This window comes from Poecilia formosa, unplaced genomic scaffold (genome assembly GCF_000485575.1).
Source record: "Poecilia formosa unplaced genomic scaffold, Poecilia_formosa-5.1.2 Scaffold125, whole genome shotgun sequence".
Classification (NCBI taxonomy): Eukaryota; Metazoa; Chordata; class Actinopteri; order Cyprinodontiformes; family Poeciliidae; genus Poecilia; species Poecilia formosa.
Window position 1 is genome coordinate 95,834 of NW_006800064.1, and position 26,168 is coordinate 122,001.

The 26,168-nt window shown below is 37.5% G+C and overlaps 1 protein-coding gene across 2 annotated transcripts in view; it reads left to right on the forward strand.

Annotated features, from left to right (window-relative positions):
* Nucleotides 1-26,168, forward strand: part of necab2 (N-terminal EF-hand calcium binding protein 2) — a 117,628-nt gene that overhangs the window by 76,074 nt on the left and 15,386 nt on the right. Inside the window, exon 9 of one of the 2 annotated variants that reach the window (XM_007561316.2) lies at nt 4,689-4,745. The exons of the other annotated variant lie outside the window; for it this stretch is intronic. Within the exon in view, the coding sequence (XP_007561378.1) occupies nt 4,689-4,745 (57 nt within the window). The remainder of the gene's footprint in view (nt 1-4,688; nt 4,746-26,168) is intronic. 2 annotated transcript variants of the gene reach the window in all.

Below are 26,168 nucleotides of genomic sequence, written 5' to 3' on the forward strand. Positions count from 1 at the left end.
AAAACACTATCCATTTGTCAAGTTGAACTTATTTGTGTGCATAAAACATTACTCATGCCCATATGGCAATCTGGCCTCCAGCCTTTGCCTTGAGCTGCAAAGATTTAGAAGCATTTCTGCTGACCGTGTGAATGTTTGTCATTTTGCTACGATTATGAGAGACTGGGTATCATACTAATGATCTCCAATAATAAATTCAGGAATGTGCATACATTAAAAGTGGCTACAGACCACATGAAGCAGTAGCTTCATGGGCTTAAATCTATTTATTGTTATGCATGTTTATTTCGCGTTTCAGGCATGTTTGTGCAGTACCGACACTTCAAGCTGACAGAGGATGCATTAGAAACGAGGCCCTTACTTGTTTGAATGGTGCCTTGTATGAGCCCCTCCTTCTGCAATCAAAAATGCAGAAAATCATATAGATTATGAAGCAGGCTAAAATGCAGTGCAGTCCTCTACAAATCATGTCTCAGAAAACATTTTTCAGGCTCGACGGACAGATATTTATAAGAGCAACTACCCACATGACTCATTTCAAAAACTGCGACTGATTAAAACTGTAACCAAATGCTTTAAAGAATATGTGGCGACTGCAAGTAACACTACAAGCTGGATAAATAGCTTTACATGAGGCTCGTCAGACACATGATCTAACTCCAGTATTTTTGCTTTAATTTTGTCAAGATGTTGTTTTTCAACAGATAATTAACAACTACAATTATTAAGATGACTGACACCTGTTCTATGTGGTAAAATTAATATTTTCACAACTGTGTTTTAATGTTTCAGTTTTATACATTTTTACCTAAAGGTTTTGTTGCAATATGTATGTTTGTTTTTTTTCGCATAATATGAAATAGTTGTGTCCAATGCAGCAATTTTCTCTTTTGCTTTGATGTTCTGTTTGATATGTTACTGTTAAAGGCCTTATTTTGTAGTAAATACAGTATCTTTACTTATTCATCTTAGAGTTGCCGTGTGATGTCGATGGAGACTAGATGCTGTGATGAAGCTAAACATAAAGAAATATTTCACTAATAAAGAAAAGACAATAGCTGGGTGAACAATAGGTACAAAAAGTCCCTATTGTTCACTCAGCAGGCTCAAGATCATCAAATCCCAGGGCAGATGTGTTTGCATTATGAAAGACGACTATGTCATCAGCATAAAGATGAAGAGATGCATTAGTGACATCCTTATCTACATTATAAAGTAGCTCTCCACAATATTAACAAAACACGACACGTCATTGCTGTTGCTGAACATTGTGGTGCCTGTCTTGGTTGCAATAGGATGCAGTGGACACCACACATCAGCGCAAACCTTTTGTTCCAATGAAATGCAGAACTTCAGAGCGAGGCAGTGCTGCTTTGAGCTGAATGATGCTCAGAGCACCATGCGTCTTACCTAAGTTTAAATAACCGTAATTTGGGCACGGCTATCAAAAATCAAATCAAAGTGAATCTGATTCAAGGTGAAGCTGTACGGAAAGCTTCACCTCTATAATGACTTTATAATAATGCCTTACAACAAAACAATTGAAATCATGCAGAACACAAATTCACTGGACAGTCAAGTGGACAAATTGATTCTCTTTCATCATTTGATAGCATCTTACTTGCAGAAGCGACTTCTATTTTCTGGATCAATCTATCATTCCATGTTAGACGAGTTCAGAAAATGAATCACTTTAAGAAACTTTAAAGACCCATTTTTATCAAGTCAGTCTGTTGAGTTCCTTTGTTTTCAATGTTCATTTTTTTTGCACACATTTGTAATTGCATCTTGTGTGCTTGTTAAGCACTTTAGTCCAGCTCCACTGTAACATTAATAGTTCAGTCCATCCAACGACATTGTTTCATGAGCTGTAAGATTAATTGTTTACATCCATATTTCACTTCTAGAGGGGTTTGTGTGTAGCCATAACATTTCTGCTGCTCATTCAGAGTAAATTAAGTAAATTTGGTTAATTGTTATTTCAGCTCTAATGAGACTAAATTGTAATGTTGCATATTTCTTTTAAACACTGCAACGCCTTATTAAACTCATGCGCTTGCCAAGCTTCTGCACTTTGAGTTTTATTTGCACAAAAATTATCAAAGCAAAATTGGAGCACCCTGGCCGCATACAGAAGAAAGCAGATCAGGATGAGAAGAGAGAAGGTGTGGAGATGGTTAATGAGTGGGTGAATAAATTATGATTATTTTTTTTTGTATTAAGAGGGAAAGATGAGGGGAGGAGGAGTTCCAAAAAAAGAAATGTACTTAACTATTTCCCTTTCGTCTTTTTCCTGAGACACGTCCACAATTCAGGACACCAACTCATCTTCATCATTGTCCACCCTTACATCCTTCATCCCCTTCTCTTTTTTTCAGTACTGAGCCTTTTAAGCCTAATGGATCCTCAGCGCACTCGGCTCGCTTCGCAAAAGGAAGCAGCTACGACAGAAAGAGCAAAGAATAACAAAACACATTATGCTGCCCAGGGGGAGCATGGGGATGAAGATCTGGAAGAGGAAGAGAACATGTTTTCTCACTCCCTTGTTAGAATGAGCCTTCAGCCTTAAGCCCAACTGTGATTTCGTACAACAAATGACTCGGGTTTAAATAAAACAATTTCCCGCAGTCCAGTGACCTCAATTTTGGCAGCAGGGATTGAAACACCTTTAAAGAGATGTTCTTTAATCACTTGTGGCCCCCAAGGCTCCAGAGAGCCCATTACTCCTACCTGGTTGTGTTTGAAGTGACTGTGGCTTGAAGAAAAAGTTATTTTTACAGTTGATTAAACTCAGTTAGGGTCTGTTTTTATTTTATTTTTTATTTTTTAACACGCATACAGCAAAATAAACTATTTTATTTGTGTTTGTGCTCTACTCTCAAAATGAAGTAAACACATTAGTGAGGATTAAATTCAAACACTTGCTTCAAAATTGATCAACTAGCACATTTCATAGTAACTGATAACTAAGTCACATAAAATTAATTAAAATTATAATGGAAATGTCATTAAAGGAGAAACGCTGACTCGGTTCCAATGTCGACGGCAGTATAAATTGTACAGGTATATCAGTCTTTCACCAAACCTTCATTGTTTGACATTGTGCTTTTACAATAAGAGATCTGAGACAAAACACACATCTGTTGGATTATATTTACAGAGAGAAAAGTGCTGCAGAAAGGATGTGAGAGTAAAGTAAGGTTTCACAAAGGCATCATAAAAGTGTCTTTGTCCTGCTGCTCATGCAACTGCTTCCAGCTCGGATCTTCGTATTGACACTGTGCAGGTGTCTGGAAGAGGAAATGATAATATCACACTGTGTCAGAGCGAATCACGAATTGTTTACCGAATGAATAATCACCCAGCCACACACTGAGTGACGTTATATCTGGCAGGATGAAAATAGTGCCCTGCATTGGCACCGCTGCTCTGATAACACGCTGGAAATCCGGTTACCTGCTAAAAAGGTAAATTCATGCTGCCTCTGTTGCTGGGTGTCGCTCTCAGATTCTCCAGCTGTCTTCCGTGTTCTCAGTTTGCAAACTATTATTATTTATTGCTCTCCGGGTGGTGCAAACAGGAAAATGTTTGGTTTTTTGGGGGGTTTTTGTAGCAGCAACAGAGCCTTGGTTTTACAGGGGTTTAGTGAAGCATGTATGAAAGGATACAATAGGCTGAACACTGAGAAGCAATTTATTTCCAACAAAAGAAAAAGCTGTGTGCATGCTTCCCTGATAAGTTCCCAATAAAGAAAGCTCAACTTTGTGCAATGAGAAAAATCAATCTGTAAGAAAGTGAAACATCTGGAATAGGCACAAGAGGATCCTCAAAGTAGGCAGGCATGATGCTGCTGGTTGACTCCATGTTGTGTGGGTCGTCTGACGCACCCATTGGTTCAAATACAGAGTCACTGTGGGATCTGTGCACCCCACTGGACAGTCTGAGCTATTTTCAATGTTCCTCACATGCAACATATTCTGTTTAAAGGTGAGGCTAATCTTTTATGCGCTGAACAACCACCAGCACAAAGCACTTTCTATTTGAGTCCAGCTGTGACCGGGCTGTCACATTAAGCCTGACTTCATAATCTCTTAACTGTGTGTGTGTGTGTGTGTGTGTGTGTGTGTGTGTGTTTTGAGCACCAGACCCCATTTCTTTACCTTTACCTCCTGTGTTGGGTAAAAATCAGTCACCCTTTGAGGAGCCCTGCCCAAACTACATTTTTCATCTGTCACCTTAGTAATGGCAACCTTACTGGCTCAAACTGGTTTATGTAACTTTTGAGTCACTGAGCGTCAAAGCGGAGGAGAGTCGTGGAGATCAATTTGTTTTTTCTTTTTTTGTCGTCTTTGCACACAGTCATTGTGCCGTCAGACCACCTGGCTCTGCTGTCGTCTCAGTCGTTAGCACGGTTGTTTTATTCAGGCCTTAAATCGTTAACCTTTCCAAAACATTTTGTATAAAAATTCCAATTTTAGAAGTAAATTTCTTGTCATGTTTTGCTGCATCCACCTTTCTTGGAAAAAAAAAAAAAAAAATCTAAAAACGTTGTCTCCCTCTGTTGTGCCTGCTTCTGCTCTCATCCTGTGCACCGACACCTCTTGTTGTGCTTTTAGCTGCTGCTGCTGTAGTTGCCCCTGTTGATTGACGTGTTGCTGCTCTTGTTGTTGTTGTGTTTCTGCTTACAGACAGTCTCGTTTGATCTGCACCAGAGGCTAACAGATACAGATGGCACCCCGAGCGCAGTAAGTAAGCCAAACATTGAATGAATACATCCTGCGCCGCACGCAGCCTCCGGTCCAGCATCGCTTACTGCCTCCTGTAGGGCGCTGAACTAACGGCGATCTCAGCGAGTGCATCATGGATGGGTTCTCCTTTATTTCCCTGGGAACATATGTGGTCTGAAATTGTTTTCTTGGCTTTAGTAATTTATAAGAACCAAGTAAGAAAGTCTCTTATCTTAAAGCGATGTTTAAAACCCATAAAGAGGTCCTCTTCTTCTACTATATGCCAGTGTCACATAATATTACAGAATAATGCATTAGAGTTTGAGGTTCTAATGCAAAAATATGTGGAAAAAGTTTGAGTTATAAATACTGTTGTGACTATAAGTTTAAAATGTATTGTTTTCAGTTGATTTGCTTACTAAAAAAAACAATTAAAAATAGGAGAAAAGCAGGAACAGCTCGGATGCATCTGACATCCGAGTGGAGCAAACGCTGAAGGAGATTTGTCGCATATTTTAAATACTTGCAAATGATCTGCTTATCTTTATAAGACAAGCTCGGTGATCTTGCAAACTCTGGTTAAAAAAGCACTTTTTGCAGAGCAACAGATGAATCATTGAGACACTTTTCTCAGTGAGTCAGGATAATTACATTCTTAGAGGATCCACCAATAAAACCCAAGGGAGACAAATGTGAAGCTTTGTTCATTTTGATGTCTTAGAAATGTCAAACAGGAAACAGAGACGTTCACAAGCTGGGCATCGGGTTCACCGATTTAAAAACGTTTGTTCGTTTTGTCGGCCAGCACCTTTAACGTCCGTCATTACCAACAACCACTGTTTTCGGCTCTGACTGTTTGGAGTGCAGTAATCAGTCATGCAGGCCTGTAATCTATAATCATCTTTATTAAACTGGGAGAAGATAATCACTGTTTTGTTGCATCATTACACAAACTAACAGCAAAGTGCTGTGGCTGCACCAGACAGAGTGAAATTAGAGCAGGTTGAAACAAACCAATCCCTCCTTTTCATTTTAGAAATTAACCATAGTGGTTACATACAAACTGAATTATGTTTCATTGAAGAAAGCTCTAAAAATAACAGTGATTCGTGGTAATTACTTCTTTTTTTTTTAATTAAGCCACAACCTGTTTGTGGCTTTTTAACCAGGTGATTAAAAAAGCCAGATTAATTTCAATGTTAAATATGTCCAAATGTTGATGTACTTAAATGCAAAATGTCACTTACTGCAGAGTCTCAGCATGATTTATGTGATCCTTCCAAAGACACTGTGTTAATTTTAGTTTTTAGTTTGAACTTTTCTTCAACACAGTAAGTTTGTTTAGTGTGTACACATGAAGGCAAGCAAACAGTGACGGAGATTTGTTGCATATGTCTCATAAAGTGCTCTGATTTTCCTTGAATAACTAATAATTGTTTCATTTGTATTCAAAATAATGCAGTGTAAAAGAAAAGAATAAATAGCATTTGCTTAAACGGCTATAAAATTCCTGACTGCTTTAACCAACATTGGTTTTCCATTTGATAATTTCCCTGCAGAAGTGTGTGTACGTTTGTTTTTGTGCATCATAATTTTCACAACAAACAATGCATGGCCTCAAGTAAAAAATGACAGGGTAATGCAATTTATTGCACACTTTTTACACATAAAGAATTTTTGATTTCACACTGGATTCACAACACTGACTGCATTGAACGGTTTTGGTTCATATTATTTTTTTCTGTACCAACTAATTAATATATTTGTGGTCAAACGGTGTTATCACAGAAAGAGACATTTTTCTGTGTGTTTCAGGAAGACGTCTTCATGTTGTTGCTAACGATTTGTTGACATTTAACACATTGTTAACCAGTATAGACATTTTTGAAACATATTTGTCAAGAATTATTTTGAAGTTATTGAGATGAGAGTTTTATGCAGGAGAATTTCACTGTCAAACACAGAACACTTCATGCTTCCTTCTGGCCTCATGGTGATGCTAATTTCATTTTCTCCAGGTATTATTTTGTCAGTATAGATGCACAAATAGATTTATACCAAATGACAAATCTTTGCTGTGCAGATTGGACTTTCTTCTATCCTTTTAGCTACTCTTTTTTTATTCTGTTGACATTTTTTTGCTCCTGTTGGCATTTCTTGAATTTGTTTAGCATTACTTTAAAGTCGTCTTGGTCTCCATGGATTTGGTTTGTATCTGTTTGTGTTTCTGCAAGGAGTTTCCCATTTCCTGATGGTTTTATTTAGTTTCTTTCCATAGTTTGTTCAAGTCTTGAGGCTAGCCTTGTGCTTACTGTGTCTGTGTTGACCTGGAGTTGACATACTAGCATATTTTTAACCAAATGCATCTTTTTCATTTGTTCCCAGTTTAAAGACCAGTTTTCATAGCACTCTTACCTACTATACTCTGAAAATTGTTTTTTTTACATGCACAAAACTCATTATTGAATTCATGATGCACTTTACGTGATTCTTGTTTAATTATATTCACTGTTCTGGAAATGATTAACAGAGGAAATGTGGTTCATTGGAAAAAGCAGAGGAAAAAAAAATCTTAAGATAAAGAAGTCAGGTAAAAACATTGATAACAAAAATATCTGTCCTCTTAAACCTCAAAATACAGAACCTGTTAAAGCCTAAAGCCAAGCACAGCCAGTACCTTGTTTTGTAAAATTAGATCCACTATCCTCGAGCCTGACTGCAGCACAAGGATGAACTTATTTGCACTTGCCACGAATAAGATTATTATATGAGCTAGGCGTATATCTGAAGAGCATTTGGTCTGGATGTTTTACACATTCTCATTTCACATTCAATCTTAATAAAAAACTTTTTTTTTTTTTTTTGTATTTTTCTTAACGGTCCAAAATGTTTTAGTTGTATATTTTTCTTTATTCTCTTCGAACACGTTTGCCTCTGGCCCCAGATCTTCTATCTGCAGGAGGCCATTGTGATAATCACATATTGCGCTTTTGCCCGCAGCAGTCGAGCCACTTATAGCTTCCCATTAGCCGCCGGGAAGCTGTGAGAGGTGGACTAAATTGCCTTGTTGTCATGGCCACAGACACAAAAACACTGTTTTTGTTATTTGGCATATTTCCCCCCTCCATTATTACAGAGTGATTGTGGAGAGGGACATATGAGTAAAATGCGGGGAGAATAGCAGAATGAAAGCCCCACTGGCCAGGATTCAAAGCAGGGATCCAACTGCTGATATATGCACCGAAACTTTTGGCCTCCTAAAGACCGCTGATGGAGGCTGATGGAGCTGGTGTAGGTTGTCGTTTATACCATGCCATGAGGATAGTCTTCTCAGGGTTTTCTGAGAACATTGAAATCACATTTATAGCACAGATAGCCCATTTTTAATGTATAGTTATATGGAAAACAAAGTACACCCCTGTTTATTTATTAAGTTCAGCTTTTCAGGACATAAGAACATTGATTTGTTCCTAATAAAAGCCCAAATCAACATGCTGTCCATTACGCGTGATGTAACTCGAGTTACTCGACTTTTCTGAGCATGTGCAAAACTTCAGTGATAAAGTGATGACTCATTATCCTGTAGGCTGCATATGTGGGTCCTTGGAGCAGCCGGTACGCCTGTGTCCCTCAGTGCAGATCAATCCCTGTGTGTAGATCATAGTCCACGGCAAAATAGAGCTCCCACTTGTACAGTAGTGCACACACCTCCAAACTGAATGCAGTGGCTGAACTAAAAGTTTTATTTTTCAGGTTACAATCTAGATGTATTCCCACAGTCAAAGATGACTTCTGGGTTTTGACTTAGTTTATCTGATTACAGGGATCAGTGAAAAACATTGTGTTTGTGATTCTAATCATCCATTTTTCCATTTTTAAGTGATCCAGCTTCATTCAAATGGCTGCGGAGGTTGTGGAGATTAACAGGTCTTAATCTGGTGTGAAACTGTTCTTAAGTCACATTTACCCACTTTAGTTGTGACTTTCAGTTGACTTTAATGCTTGATTGCTCATTTTTCACTAAATCAGTGACCATGTTTTGCTTGTCCCTCTGGGAATTTGTCACACCAAACTTGAAACAATATTTATGCATTAACCTTATTCTTGAAAGAAGCACTTAGAGAACCATTTTACTTCAGTGACCAAGGTTAAATCATATTGCTTAAAGATCAGCTTTATCTTCTGAAATGGTGAGCTCTAATTTTTTTCTGTGTGAAAAGAATCAGAATTGTTAAATTGTTTTTAAAAATTGGCTTTATCAGAAAAAAAAATTAAATGATCAATGTTGTGGCTCTTTTTGTCTTGTTTCCTCTGCTTTACTGTTAATTACACAATATTTTTAGATATGATCCCCCATAAAGAAAGACTTTCGTACAAACCAACGAACAAAGAGCTGAAATAAGAGTCAGACACGGGCAGACAACCTGACATGCCTCCCATTTGATTCTCCCCGGTACAATCAAAATGAGTTATAGATTCTTCATGCTGAGACAGAGGCCTCTAAATAGAGACTCGACAAGTAGCTGTGTCTTAGGTGCAAAATCAGATGCCTTCATTTATGTTGGACCTCATCTCCTGTATGGCTGAAGATGGGTCTGAATTTTTTATTTATCATTCTTTTTTTTGTACATGTTTATTTACGTGGCTACTGCAAACACAGAGGCACTCGAGGCTTTGGTGGACAGCTCTGAAACTGTAGTTTAGAATCAAAAACAGGAAAAATTGAACCACTGATTAGAAATGATGTTGAGAAGTACTTATTGTTCTTTTTGACATCCGAGTTGATCTCTGCATCTTCCATAATTAAGATTGACTTCTTACCTGCTTCTTTCATTAAAGCTGTCTTTACCTGTCCTCTGAATTGAGCCAAAATCTTTTTTTCAGAAAATAAAATTAAATTGCGTCATTAAATGTTCAAAGTTTAGAAAATTACTCATTCCCATAAGCCTTGTAACATCCTCTTGCTTATTTCAGAACAACCAGAATATTTGTAAGAAATCTTTAAGTCATGTCAACAAAGACTTTTAAAACTAATATGACTGGATGTGTTTGTTTTCTTTTTATTTTATTTTATTTTATTTTAATGATCTTTTTTGTCATTTTTTTATTTGATACATTTATTTTAAGTGTTGCCTTTATAGTTCAGGTTTGATGGTTGTGACCGGTCTGCTAGATATTATTTGCTTTCCAAATTTTGCATACAAATTTATTAAATCCAGCCTTCAGAAATAACCTGTACTTTTGCATCAGCAGCAAAATGCCTCATCAACCAAATGAATTATGCCTCTACCTTTGAGCTCCTCTTTTTAGAGAAGACAAGCTTTCCTGATTAAAGGCAAACATTGCTTGCAGGCAGGTGCATCTGTTTGATTAACAAACTGTGGGCGGATTGTGGAGCCAGGTAGCAATGGATGTGTTTATTTCTCCTATCCAAGAGTTGTGGCATGTAACACAAAAGAAAAGCATATTTAATTTTACTCTTCGTTCCCTCTCCTCTACCGTTCACCCCTTTCTCTTCAACACCGAGTGAATCGTCATCTTTTCGGTGTTCGGATTTAATGTAACACCCATTTTTGCTTCTACCCATGAATTTCTTTTAACAAGGTCGTGGCCTGTCTCACTTTTTATGTGATTTTATTCTTCTTCTTTTGCCACACTGTCCTTCTGACCTTCCGATTTCCACCAGGAAAAAGTCTGTCAAGGCATTCATCCACACACCGCCTCCATAGAAACGAGGCGCTCCGAGTTGGATCAAGGAGCAAGGGATTATAATTACTGTAAATCAAACCGTGAATAGTGGATGCAAAGACACTGTGCAACTGCAGAGATGGATTAACATTTACCTTTTGTTCACGGTGGACGCTCGTAAGCAGTGAGTAGCTACCCGACAGGAGTGAAGTAGGTAGACTCAATCACACACACACTGTATCCTGTCCTTCTCCTAATCCCTCTAAGAAGCCCATCAGGGAAGGGAAGCAATAAAAGCAGGAGAAGCTGCAGTTGATTGAGAACAAAATAAGAAAGGAGAATATAAAGGGTTGAGTGAGATACTGGGGCAGATTATAAAGCAATAAAAGAAAGATAATAGAAAATGTTGCAAAGGATAGAGAGGTGGATAAAAAAAAAACACCTTGATGGAAACACAACCCTGGCTCTGTTTTGAGGAAATTGATATTTTCAATAGAGCTGGAAGGGTTTTTCTTTTTTAAATCTTCGATGCACAAATTCATCTAGGTGTCCCCCCATTCCCCTTTTCCTTTATTCATTCAGTATACTTTGCACAGCTGTTTATGCAAATGAAAGCCATAATTATCTGGAAGGCATTCAAAAAGCTGCAGCCTACTCCATGGATTCAGTGCTTTCTAGTTTAAAAACCTGCCGGCCCTAAATTATTGCTTTAAGTTTAATTATTTTTTTTTTAGAAGCTGGCATAAGACTGCCAACATCCAGCTGCTCTGGATAGTGTAGAGTTCCCATTGACCTCTAAAGTTTCCTATCATGTACTAAAAATACCTTTCTAAAAGTTTCCAATAGTTTTAAATCAAACTTATGTGGAATCCTGGATCATCATCTGTGTGATCGACCAACTCGGGAGAAGCATAAACTGCAAGTATTTGTCCATAATTCACAGCATGAACATCAAACAGTACATCAGCTGAATCACCTTGTGTGATAAAGTGAAAGAGAAAGTTTAATCCTAATAAATCACAAAATGCCTGCATCAACAGTGTGTGGGGCCCCTCAAGCATGTTCACAAGAACACTCATTTTACAGTATAGATGACACTGTCGTTGTTGGTCTCTTCCATGAGAAGAAAACCACCCAGAGAGGAGTTATTGAGGGCTTTGCCAGGCCATGTGAAAACTATACCTAATTAAACACTGAGGTATGAAACAAACTGTAGCAGTATGTAAAAAAAATAAATAAATAAAAAAACTCTTATCTGTTGAACATTTGCTCGTTTCAGTGTAACAAGGCCATTATGACACTGTTTTTTTAGATCGTTTCAGTTTGATCTATTTCCTGGTTTCTTGATATGGAAATATATATTTGAAGGACACAAAGTAGCTTTTGCAAATTGTGAAATTGTCTCGGGTTTTTCTTCCATTTTTTTTTCCAGTTAAGTACATCTTCAAATTCTAGGATTTTACACAAAAGTAAAAGTGACCTGGTCTTTAGATGATTCTGAAATGGTTTAAATCAAACCTTACCAGGTGCTGCCGATTAAATATCAAGAAAGACACAAAATCCACTCCAACAAAACAAACATGTAAATAGGAAACCACTATGGAGGAGCTAGAATTTGGCTAATAAACTCAAGCTGTCTTCCTTTTCTAATGCATGAAATGCAAGACGGGCATCATGCCCTGAGGTGAAATGGTAGCTGCTCACAATTCCTTGTGATTTGAAGAAAATTCTAGCATTAGTGACTTCATAATAACTTACTAGATGCTTTCTTAGTACAGGTGCATTAGATAACCCGCCTATTTGGATCAAATTATTGATGTAGAGCTCAAAATGAGAAATAAAAAAAAAATAAAAAAACATAATCACTTACAATTCCTGTGAACAAAGCTTTTCAGCTCTCTTGGTCAGAGTAAAAGCTACCTCACTTACATTTCCTCTCTAATACGGTCCGTCTACGGTTTTCACTAATCTTAATTTCAGTGCAGAATTAAAAGGTCTTGAAAGTGTTGCACGCAGCTTTCTAATGCCTGCAGATGAGCTCCAGTGATGCAGTTGATTTAAGCCTCTCTCCGTAAGAGCGCATCAATGGTAACTACATTTGTGTGAAGAGGGCGCGTCGCACTCATTTCTGCTTTCAAATCATTTTACTCGTAGCATCTTAACATCAGGTTCCACTTCTCTGTTCTCATGAAGCAGCACATTGAAGGTTCAGGTATATTTATACTGCCAAACTCAACTTAAAAGACCCTCAACTGGTGAACAACTTACTGATTCGATTCCTGAGGCAGAGTTTTAACTCTAAAGCTTTATATAAAGAGAATCTGGTATTTTTACAGCTCATNTTTTGTATTTTTCTTAACGGTCCAAAATGTTTTAGTTGTATATTTTTCTTTATTCTCTTCGAACACGTTTGCCTCTGGCCCCAGATCTTCTATCTGCAGGAGGCCATTGTGATAATCACATATTGCGCTTTTGCCCGCAGCAGTCGAGCCACTTATAGCTTCCCATTAGCCGCCGGGAAGCTGTGAGAGGTGAACTAAATTGCCTTGTTGTCATGGCCACAGACACAAAAACACTGTTTTTGTTATTTGGCATATTTCCCCCCTCCATTATTACAGAGTGATTGTGGAGAGGGACATATGAGTAAAATGTGGGGAGAATAGCAGAATGAAAGCCCCACTGGCCAGGATTCAAAGCAGGGATCCAACTGCTGATATATGCACCGAAACTTTTGGCCTCCTAAAGACCGCTGATGGAGGCTGATGGAGCTGGTGTAGGTTGTCGTTCACCAATAATATATCCTAATAAAGACAATTTCTTTAAAGAAATTTTCTGCAGAATCTGCGAAAATTTATTTCCTAAAAAAAAAAAAAAAAAATCCCTTTAGTTTTTCTTTATACCATGCCATGAGGATAGTCTTCTCAGGGTTTTCTGAGAACATTGAAATCACATTTATAGCACAGATAGCCCATTTTTAATGTATAGTTATATGGAAAACAAAGTACACCCCTGTTTATTTATTAAGTTCAGCTTTTCAGGACATAAGAACATTGATTTGTTCCTAATAAAAGCCCAAATCAACATGCTGTCCATTACGCGTGATGTAACTCGAGTTACTCGACTTTTCTGAGCATGTGCAAAACTTCAGTGATAAAGTGATGACTCATTATCCTGTAGGCTGCATATGTGGGTCCTTGGAGCAGCTGGTACGCCTGTGTCCCTCAGTGCAGATCAATCCCTGTGTGTAGATCATAGTCCACGGCATCATAGAGCTCCCACTTGTACAGTAGTGCACACACCTCCAAACTGAATGCAGTGGCTGAACTAAAAGTTTTATTTTTCAGGTTACAATCTAGATGTATTCCCACAGTCAAAGATGACTTCTGGGTTTTGACTTAGTTTATCTGATTACAGGGATCAGTGAGAAACATTGGGTTTGTGATTCTAATCATCCATTTTTCCATTTTTAAGTGATCCAGCTTCATTCAAATGGCTGCGGAGGTTGTGGAGATTAACAGGTCTTAATCTGGTGTGAAACTGTTCTTAAGTCACATCTACCCACTTTAGTTGTGACTTTCAGTTGACTTTAATGCTTGATTGCTCATTTTTCACTAAATCAGTGACCATGTTTTGCTTGTCCCTCTGGGAATTTGTCACACCAAACTTGAAACAATATTTATGCATTAACCTTATTCTTGAAAGAAGCACTTAGAGAACCATTTTACTTCAGTGACCAAGGTTAAATCATATTGCTTAAAGATCAGCTTTATCTTCTGAAATGGTGAGCTCTAATTTTTTTCTGTGTGAAAAGAATCAGAATTGTTAAATTGTTTTTAAAAATTGGCTTTATCAGAAAAAAAAATTAAATGATCAATGTTGTGGCTCTTTTTGTCTTGTTTCCTCTGCTTTACTGTTAATTACACAATATTTTTAGATATGATCCCCCATAAAGAAAGACTTTCGTACAAACCAACGAACAAAGAGCTGAAATAAGAGTCACAGACACGGGCAGACAACTTGACATGCCTCCCATTTGATTCTCCCCGGTACAATCAAAATGAGTTATAGATTCTTCATGCTGAGACAGAGGCCTCTAAATAGAGACTCGACAAGTAGCTGTGTCTTAGGTGCAAAATCAGATGCCTTCATTTATGTTGGACCTCATCTCCTGTATGGCTGAAGATGGGTCTGAATTTTTTATTTATCATTCTTTTTTTTGTACATGTTTATTTACGTGGCTACTGCAAACACAGAGGCACTCGAGGCTTTGGTGGACAGCTCTGAAACTGTAGTTTAGAATCAAAAACAGGAAAAATTGAACCACTGATTAGAAATGATGTTGAGAAGTACTTATTGTTCTTTTTGACATCCGAGTTGATCTCTGCATCTTCCATAATTAAGATTGACTTCTTACCTGCTTCTTTCATTAAAGCTGTCTTTACCTGTCCTCTGAATTGAGCCAAAATCTTTTTTTCAGAAAATAAAATTAAATTGCGTCATTAAATGTTCAAAGTTTAGAAAATTACTCATTCCCATAAGCCTTGTAACATCCTCTTGCTTATTTCAGAACAACCAGAATATTTGTAAGAAATCTTTAAGTCATGTCAACAAAGACTTTTAAAACTAATATGACTGGATGTGTTTGTTTTCTTTTTATTTTATTTTATTTTATTTTAATGATCTTTTTTGTCATTTTTTTATTTGATACATTTATTTTAAGTGTTGCCTTTATAGTTCAGGTTTGATGGTTGTGACCGGTCTGCTAGATATTATTTGCTTTCCAAATTTTGCATACAAATTTATTAAATCCAGCCTTCAGAAATAACCTGTACTTTTGCATCAGCAGCAAAATGCCTCATCAACCAAATGAATTATGCCTCTACCTTTGAGCTCCTCTTTTTAGAGAAGACAAGCTTTCCTGATTAAAGGCAAACATTGCTTGCAGGCAGGTGCATCTGTTTGATTAACAAACTGTGGGCGGATTGTGGAGCCAGGTAGCAATGGATGTGTTTATTTCTCCTATCCAAGAGTTGTGGCATGTAACACAAAAGAAAAGCATATTTAATTTTACTCTTCGTTCCCTCTCCTCTACCGTTCACCCCTTTCTCTTCAACACCGAGTGAATCGTCATCTTTTCGGTGTTCGGATTTAATGTAACACCCATTTTTGCTTCTACCCATGAATTTCTTTTAACAAGGTCGTGGCCTGTCTCACTTTTTATGTGATTTTATTCTTCTTCTTTTGCCACACTGTCCTTCTGACCTTCCGATTTCCACCAGGAAAAAGTCTGTCAAGGCATTCATCCACACACCGCCTCCATAGAAACGAGGCGCTCCGAGTTGGATCAAGGAGCAAGGGATTATAATTACTGTAAATCAAACCGTGAATAGTGGATGCAAAGACACTGTGCAACTGCAGAGATGGATTAACATTTACCTTTTGTTCACGGTGGACGCTCGTAAGCAGTGAGTAGCTACCCGACAGGAGTGAAGTAGGTAGACTCAATCACACACACACTGTATCCTGTCCTTCTCCTAATCCCTCTAAGAAGCCCATCAGGGAAGGGAAGCAATAAAAGCAGGAGAAGCTGCAGTTGATTGAGAACAAAATAAGAAAGGAGAATATAAAGGGTTGAGTGAGATACTGGGGCAGATTATAAAGCAATAAAAGAAAGATAATAGAAAATGTTGCAAAGGATAGAGAGGTGGATAAAAAAAAAACACCTTGATGGAAACACAACCCTGGCTCTGTTTTGAGGAAATTGATATTTTCAATAGAGCTGGAAGGGTTTTTCTTTTTTAAATCTTCGATGCACAAATTCATCTAGGTGTCCCCCCATTCCCCTTTTCCTTTATTCATTCAGTATACTTTGCACAGCTGTTTATGCAAATGAAAGCCATAATTATCTGGAAGGCATTCAAAAAGCTGCAGCCTACTCCATGGATTCAGTGCTTTCTAGTTTAAAAACCTGCCGGCCCTAAATTATTGCCTAAAGTTTAATTATTTTTTTAGAAGCTTGCATAAGACTGCCAACATCCAGCTGCTCTGGATAGTGTAGAGTTCCCATTGACCTCTAAAGTTTCCTATCATGTACTAAAAATACCTTTCTAAAAGTTTCCAATAGTTTTAAATCAAACTTATGTGGAATCCTGGATCATCATCTGTGTGATCGACCAACTCGGGAGAAGCATAAACTGCAAGTATTTGTCCATAATTCACAGCATGAACATCAAACAGTACATCAGCTGAATCACCTTGTGTGATAAAGTGAAAGAGAAAGTTTAATCCTAATAAATCACAAAATGCCTGCATCAACAGTGTGTGGGGCCCCTCAAGCATGTTCACAAGAACACTCATTTTACAGTATAGATGACGCTGTCGTTGTTGGTCTCTTCCATGAGAAGAAAACCACCCAGAGAGGAGTTATTGAGGGCTTTGCCAGGCCATGTGAAAACTATACCTAATTAAACACTGAGGTATGAAACAAACTGTAGCAGTATGTAAAAAAAATAAATAAATAAAAAAACTCTTATCTGTTGAACATTTGCTCGTTTCAGTGTAACAAGGCCATTATGACACTGTTTTTTTAGATCGTTTCAGTTTGATCTATTTCCTGGTTTCTTGATATGGAAATATATATTTGAAGGACACAAAGTAGCTTTTGCAAATTGTGAAATTGTCTCGGGTTTTTCTTCCATTTTTTTTTCCAGTTAAGTACATCTTCAAATTCTAGGATTTTACACAAAAGTAAAAGTGACCTGGTCTTTAGATGATTCTGAAATGGTTTAAATCAAACCTTACCAGGTGCTGCCGATTAAATATCAAGAAAGACACAAAATCCACTCCAACAAAACAAACATGTAAATAGGAAACCACTATGGAGGAGCTAGAATTTGGCTAATAAACTCAAGCTGTCTTCCTTTTCTAATGCATGAAATGCAAGACGGGCATCATGCCCTGAGGTGAAATGGTAGCTGCTCACAATTCCTTGTGATTTGAAGAAAATTCTAGCATTAGTGACTTCATAATAACTTACTAGATGCTTTCTTAGTACAGGTGCATTAGATAACCCGCCTATTTGGATCAAATTATTGATGTAGAGCTCAAAATGAGAAATAAAAAAAAAATAAAAAAACATAATCACTTACAATTCCTGTGAACAAAGCTTTTCAGCTCTCTTGGTCAGAGTAAAAGCTACCTCACTTACATTTCCTCTCTAATACGGTCCGTCTACGGTTTTCACTAATCTTAATTTCAGTGCAGAATTAAAAGGTCTTGAAAGTGTTGCACGCAGCTTTCTAATGCCTGCAGATGAGCTCCAGTGATGCAGTTGATTTAAGCCTCTCTCCGTAAGAGCGCATCAATGGTAACTACATTTGTGTGAAGAGGGCGCGTCGCACTCATTTCTGCTTTCAAATCATTTTACTCGTAGCATCTTAACATCAGGTTCCACTTCTCTGTTCTCATGAAGCAGCACATTGAAGGTTCAGGTATATTTATACTGCCAAACTCAACTTAAAAGACCCTCAACTGGTGAACAACTTACTGATTCGATTCCTGAGGCAGAGTTTTAACTCTAAAGCTTTATATAAAGAGAATCTGGTATTTTTACAGCTCATCGGTGCGTTTCTCAAAAACACTTTGGTATGTGCAGGAGTTCTTGGTTGATTCATTGACTGGACATCTCTCAGGTCTCACGATTGAGAAAGTAGCCTGCATCTTTACCATTCAACATCTCTGTTTGGCAAGTGATATCAGGTATTTGTGCTGATTTGCTACATCAAACATGATCCTGTAGATTAGGACCAACCATCTCTACGTTGATCTCATCTGAGATCTTGTTTCTTTTGAATGCAGCAGTGGAGGCCAAAGTCATGCTGCCTGCCTTTGTTGAATAGCAGATAGTTTTATCTTTAAAACAACCATTAATAGTTCAGTATTTTTGTCTTCTGAACAATTATCATGCTAACTGAGTCTCCTTTGATTTTCTTTATTTTTTTTGGTAGGTGTATCAGTGGCAATTTCTCAGCACGGTGCATTTCACAGTCTGACCTTTGGGGGAATTTGCTGGGACGTCCAGTCCTGGAATAATCTCGGCGTGCAGTAGATCTGATAGATTTCATTTAGTCATGACTTATTCTTCTACTGTCTTGGCTTAGGCCAAACACAACCGTTGAATACTCTTTCAGCCCCACAGCTTTAACATATGATGATATGTAATTGTTAGCCTTTACAAACACTTGAGGTCAGACTTGAATGATTTCAAGCTTTGTAAAGACAAGATCATTTTTATTATGTCTTCATGGGTTAAATCTGAAAATAAGAGGATGAGGGTGCTTATTACTGATTAATTGTACCAGTAAATTAGATAATTTCTTCTATTGAATAGCACTTATGAAGGGGGAAAAAAAACAGGCTATGGAAGATATTCCACAACTAATCCAACTAAGGAACATCCTAGAATTTTTTTTTTTTTAAATTTTAATCAGAAATGAACTTTTGAGCATATTGAATGTGCATTGGGGGTCTTTGTACCTTTTAGTAATGGCAGGCTGTCATGTGTGACAGGTCTATGAGTTACAGAGTTTTATGAGATCTTGATCTTCTTACTGTCTGCAGCCTTGATGTATTGAAGATGGCACTTGTTCTCTAAATAGCCCCTATTCCCTGGTGGCTGTTTGGAGTCTTGGCACTGGAGATTTTCTCTGTAAATTCAATAACGGCCCCCACATGCATTAATCAATCACAGCCCACACTGCATCTCACCGTAAATCCCCTCTTCCCCCCTCTTTTCCCTCTTCCCTCCTTTTGGCTCTGCTGCATTACAATTTAGTCCACTCAGCCCGCAAACCTGACAGCTCGCTCACTGTATCTGCTGGTGTGTGTATGAATGTGTGTATATGGCTGGTCCGTTCCATCTTTCACCTCCATATATTCTGACGTAGCCTTTATTGCCTACCTTTCTCTATTAAACTGGCTTCATTGACTATTTTGTTACAGGCTTTTATCAGACTGACTACTTAGCTGTCTGAAAGGCTGTGCTGTTTTCCAGTTAAAGCCACTCTGCATCTCTTTTCCCTGCATCAAGAGCCCATTTCATGATGCATATTTAATTATGAGTGATTAACATGGCCAGAGTTACAGAGCCAACCTGTGTCACATTACACAGCTGCCGAGTTAGAGTTCATGGAGTTAGAGTTTGGTAAAAGCAGCAGAAGGTCATGGTAAAAAAAAAAAAAAAAATCAGCAAAAATTACCAAATAAATTAATCCAGGAGTGGAGGAAGGTTCCACACAAACGTCTTTATTTCTCATATCGTCCATGCAGTCGCCTGCCCAGCTATGATCAGGGCAGGATCGTAACCTGGGTTTTAGCAACCAGCTTTGTCCTATCAGATGATATTTGAAATTCTGGGCTCATGTAGATGTTTTTAAATGATCAAACAATTTCCTTTCACATCCTGTGATAGGGTGGCAAGCCAGTTACGAGGATGCTGGGACGTTCTTGGCGTATCCATGCATTTTGGTATCTAACCAATTAAAAAATGTTCCATCAACTAATATGAATGTGTAAGAGTTAAAATTATTTGTAAATCACATATTTGTTCATTTCAACCTTTGTAACGCTATCACGTTACAGGTCAGCCACTCCTTCATATGGATTTCTGTCACTTATCGTTAGTCGCTTATTCTTTATTTGCTCCTTCTGCAGTCAGCAGGGCAGTGTGAGCTTTACTGCAGTGGTCCATCCATTACTTAAACACAAGGAGAGTTGCAAATTACTCCTCATTTAAATAAATAAGGGATTCTTCAGCCCAGAGCAAAAAATGAAGAGGCAGCAGAGGAGGGGGAGTGGGCTGGGGGAAGAATAACAAGTTGAAACGACAAGGGACAAAAGAAGAGAGAATGAGTGGGTGAAAAAAAACCAAGGGACAGAAGCAGAGACGAGAAAGTTGCAGATCCTTGAGATGCCGTAAAACAAGAGCAGCAAAATTCAGAAGCTTCAAGGTTGCAGGAAGAAAAAAAAGCCGAACATTGAAGGGGGGCAGGGAGATGAGTACTGAGTGATGAGGCTGAGAGAAAGACCTGGATATGAGTAGCGGGTATTTCCCAGTTCCCATGGTAACGTACTTCCTTCCAACGCTCTAATTTCCGCCCTCAGAGGGGTAATGTTCCACATTACGGCTTTCTAAACACATAAATACATGAAAAACACATAAACATTGAAAGATAGACTGTGTCCCTGATTGTTGCTGATAAGTTTGTATATTTTACTGTATAACAACTTCAAGAGGATTAAATATATCCATGGGAAAAGCAAACACAACTTTTTGTCTCTAAGGCTTCTTTGTTTTTACTGAAGACATAATTTTGTTTGTCTTCTTTTTGTCCCAATTAAATAATAATTAATGTAATGAAAACTTTCACTTAAAATTACATTTTTAAGATTACTTAGAAAACTGATTAGGGTCAGTTATTTGCAAGAGCTCAGACATAAAACATGTCATAAAAAAAGGAAAGATTATTGGGGCCTGTCATAGCAATGCATAGAAGAGCATTGAAATGAGCTAAAAATTATTCAGGCGCTCAAAGATCCTTGAGTGAGCAGAGAGCAGAGCTGCCGGCTAGAACTACAGTGATGGGGGAATTTTAGAACTACAATAATGGCTGAAGGTTTGAACTACAGAGATGACAGAACACTCAGTCAGTACAGAAGAGAGCTGAATTTTAGAACTACAGTGACGCCGCCTTGACAGAAGACTCAATACAGACAAGATGTCAGAAGAGCAAAGGAAGTAAGTACCTTATGACTCATGAAACTTGATGCTCCTAAACTTGGCATTGTTGCTCATTTTTAGCATCAGAACCCCAAATTTGGGTCAAACCGAAGGACACGCTTTGGCAGGCCCCGTTAAAATTTCTTCAAAAATCTTCTAGCTTTATTTATTAAATTGGTGTCAGGAAATGAGCATTTTTTTCTGGCAACGAACTGCCACAAACTATGAATCAGGTTTTTACTTTTCTGTTGAATGTCTGTTTTTATAAGATATTTACCAGCAATGAGAAAAAAAAAATTCATTTTCACTTTTCTGCCTAATGCCTACCAAATGCATAATCCTTGGTAACTATAAGTAGAATAAGAAATATTTCAAAAGAGCAGAATAAATCTTATATATTTTGAACAATTGAACAATATTTGTTGTTAATCTGTTAAGAAATTAAAGCATTTTCTGATAACAAAGTGTCATGATGAAGTAAATATCTGAGTTTTACTTTTGCAAAATTTGCTAACTGTAAATTTCTTGTCTAAGCAGGTAAGCAGTATTTCAAAGGAGCTTATGTTTTATAAACAATTAATTTTGTATTAAGAGATGATGCACATTTTTCATAGTATGCTGGTGACAAAAAAGTTGTTTTCTGGATTTAAAAGAATTTTCTTACATGTTAGCATGATATGAAGAATAATTGGCACAATACATTTGAAAGATTTTTTTTTTTTTTTGCAGTTAAAGTATCAACATTTCCAGTGCTGATACGCCTCCTTTTTGCCACAGTGAAACTTTTAAATTAAACCCTGAGTGATGTTGACCCGTTTTGGTCTTGTTAGAATTCAGTTTTTTGTCTTCTCAGTGTCCTTGTCTGTCTTGCAGAATTTGTCCTTGATGTTTGTATTGAACAGAATTGGCTTTTCGCTTCCCCTTTTTGTCTTCGCCTCCCTGTGCATGCTCACCCACTCATAGCCAGTGTTGAGCAAGCTTTACACCGGTGGCAACATGACTTATTAGTATCCCCTTAAGTAAGAGACAGTCTTGGTGCTTTGTGGGTCTCCTCCGTCTCTTTTCCACTGTAACTGAATTTCACAACTTAAAGTTCATGAAGGTGCAGACCAGTCTTCTTTCACCTGTTTTATTTTTAGCATTTTTAAAAGCTGAAAACACAATTTGCACCCACGACTCTTTAAGTGCTTTTTGTGTTTATTCTGTAAATTCTACAGATTATTGTAAAAATAGACGATTATCTATGCCTGGGAATGGCAGTAGAATAGAATGGGCCTTCTGATAAGCTTGTTTTGTCTTTTAATGCAGAAATCCAGTTTGTAATTTATTGTAAACAGAGAGAGCTGGGAAGGGCTTTGTGCGGTGTTGCTTTTAATTAATCATGAATGTGTGAATAATTGAACAAGTCAATTAGTTGGTGAATGGTCTGCTGTGTCAATAATTGTCACAGTTATTTTGGTTTAGATGGTTTCATCACACCAAAGCTGCAAATCCAGACTTATTGATTCTACTTAAGAACTAGTCACATTTACTGTGGCGTACTTAAAATTTTCGACTGGAGAAAAATGTCCATTTCTGAGAAATAACACTTTTGATTGCGTGATTATTTTAACCATTCTGTACTGGTTGACAACACACTGTACATTTTGAGAAGTTGCTTTCAGCAGCAAGGCAGTTCAAAGTGCTCCACATCATAAAAACAGGTTTTTAATGTATTTTGCCACTAAGCCGTTCAGTGATTTATAAACTAACAAAATTATTTTAAAACTGACATCCCTGTTGAGACCTCTTTCAGTAAAACATAACTTCAGGTCAAATTAAAGAGATTTGACAAAAAAGTATAGTAAAGAGATATAAAAATATCAATCAATTCATCATTCGTGCCATTTTTTTTTTATTTTAATGAACCAAAATGTGCTTAGAAAATTGTTTCAATACCTACATATTGATACCACAGATTAATCCTCTTAAATAAAGCACAGATTCCTGCTGCTTCCATTCACAACTACTACATTTCACAAAACCTCAGCATGAGTCACTAGTACGGAAACCTTTGTTGGCTGAGATGTGAGTTTAAAATATATTTTTCGTGCAAGGATTCATCTACCTTTATAATCAATTTACAGTTAGTACTGATGTAAAATTTTGAAAGTTTAAAAAATGTACTATGAAAATGACAAAGTGAAATGTCTGCTTTCTGTGACAAACCAAAGCCTGTTTGATGCAACTGCACCATTTAAAAGCAGCCTCACACAAAGACTAAGCAAACATGAAATTACTCTTTTAATTAAGATAGTACAAAACCAATTCACTACAAATTAATTTAACCTTTGAAGGTAATGACTTTTACCGCACATGTTTAGGAACCAAACTGGAAGGTCCTAGTTGACATTTTCATTTAAAGGATAAGAAATGAAGAAACATTGATTTGTACTTGCAGAATGACTGAAAATTACAGGAGGTACTAATCAATGCTACAGTCCATTTCTCTATATTATCTCATTTTAAATTCCCATTTAGTGGACAAAAGAAACAAATTGTTTGAATTATTTGTGGCAGAATAACATCTGTTATCCATGTTAATCATGGATCATTGTCCTGCTGCAGAACTCAAGTTAGCTTCAGCCGGATTTCCTCTTCCGGAATTTTTTGGCGCACAGCAAAATTCACGGTTCCATTTAAGTCTTCCAGATCCAGAACCAGCAAAACAGCCCCAGACCATCATACTGCCGCCACCATGTTTTGCTGTTGGCATGATGATCTCTTCCTGAAATGTGGTGTTACTTTTACACCAGATGTAATGAGACACAACTTCCAAAGAGTTCAACTTTTATGTTACCCATCCACAGAATGTTTTCCCAAAATTCTTGAAAAATGGAGACAAGACTTTATGTTCTTTTGCTCAGTTGTGGGTTTTGCTTCGGAGCTTTGCCTTGCAGGCTATTTTTGCCCAGTCTCTTTCTTATGGCGGAGGCATGACCTCTGACCTACACTGAGGCAAGTGGGGCCTGCAGTTCTTTGGCGACTCCCGGTCCACCCTGGCATTTTGCACAGCTGAATGGCTGCCATGAGAGTTTAAAAGATTTATCAAATATGCATAAAAAAATCAAGGCAACCCTTTAGGTGTGTTTTTATTGAGTTATTAATATTGTAACATGATGTAAAGCTCAAAAAAATGGTCCTAAATAATACTGCACAAAGTGCACCAGAAATTCTGAAGTAAATAATGGTCCACTACAAATGTGAGCCATTCCTGCTAAAGTTATTGCTAATCATAAGTAATATGCAAGTATTGTCATTTTCTGGCTGTTCACCAGGCTCAGGAAACCAAGCTAAAGAGAGGAAGTCTCTAGATTTACCACCTCTGCAGGGCCAGCAGAGTCCGTGGGGAGCCAGTGTGATTGCAGTGATGTGGTTCAGTGTGGCAGCATGGTTAATGGAGTGGTAGTGATTAGATTAAAAGAGACTGCCGGGCGTTGCAGCGTTTCTAATTGAGTTGGTGGGACGTCGTCGTGTGTTTTCCTCTGTTTGTTTGTGACTTTAGGTATTGTCCGCGGTAGTTGGGCTATAACTCTCCTCTGTTTTATCGCTGTTATGGGTACTTCATGCTTACAAGTCCATGGAATCATTGCCTCATAAATTACATGCACACACAATGGCTGCCTTTACCTCGTGTTCATTCATGCAGCTCAATGTTGCAGCACTAGCACTGCTTCATGACAGCAATTTAAGTTAACGCCAGGTGATAAAAAGCAAGTCAAGAGATAAACAGTCATTACATGCTGGTAAAGCAAAGTGTTTGATGATCACCTGCACACAGGTGCATGCACTTGTGTTGGATTCTCAGAGCATGCATGCATATAGCAGTTGCCTAATGTGATGTTTTACTATCTCAATAACTGCAATAACACTCCAGAAATAATTAGAGAGATTAAAAACTGAATGGCTGGCCCATGGGTTCAGCTTCCAAAATAAAACAGGGTTTTTTTCCTCTTTGGAAGAGATGCAGTGGAGAGGATAAACCGACCGATAATAGACTAAAAGGTTGGTGTAAGTTATAAGCAGAAAAATACAGAGTTAGGCTCGGAGAGGAGTTAATTGGAAATGGAGATGAATGCTTTGTAAATTACATGAAATTTTAATTTATTTTTAAACTTGTCAATATTTTGTTTAAACTTTAATCGTTTTCAAAATGACCATTAAATGGTGTCTTTGATGCAGAATTGCACAATCTAACAAATCACAATCTTCAGTATCGGTGTCTCCAGTACTGCATTTAGTATGAAATTCTTGGATGCAATATTTTGTCAGTGTCATACCTTTACACTCCTCATGTTGAAAATACACTTCATCAGCTGAATAAACTTTAAAACCCTTTTTGCATACATCTGGTTTAAAATGGTCCTGGCTGAGATACTAAACGGTCCTGGGGATTGATGATGACACTGTAATTGTAAAGAAAGAAAAGTAACAGGAAATTTTGTTTAAATCCTAAACGATATAGTCGTCACGATTTTCAGCAATAGTACGGCGATTACACATTTTCTGATATTGTACATCCCTTCTGTTTTATAAAATTTCACCAATCTCACGTTTATTTACCTGTTTTTTATTTTGCTGCAGTCCCAGAAAATGTAAATTTTCACATTTAGACAATTTGTCAACAGTCCTCGATATTTTCCAGTGGGTTACATTTAAATGTATTCAGATGATACTAACTTATACGAGCTTTAAATTTTTGCTTAAGCAAATATATTACCTTAATATAGTTTTACATATGCCAATTATAGCATCCACTTTTATTTATGCAAATAGAAACTATATCATTAAATAAAACTATAAAAGGTCTAAATCAGGGGTGTCAAACTCAATTTCACGGAGGGCCACTTCAGCATATTGGCCCCCCTCAACGGGCCACATTGACGGTACAAATCAGGAGTGCATCCCTGCTAAAACACACCCCAGACAAAAGGTTG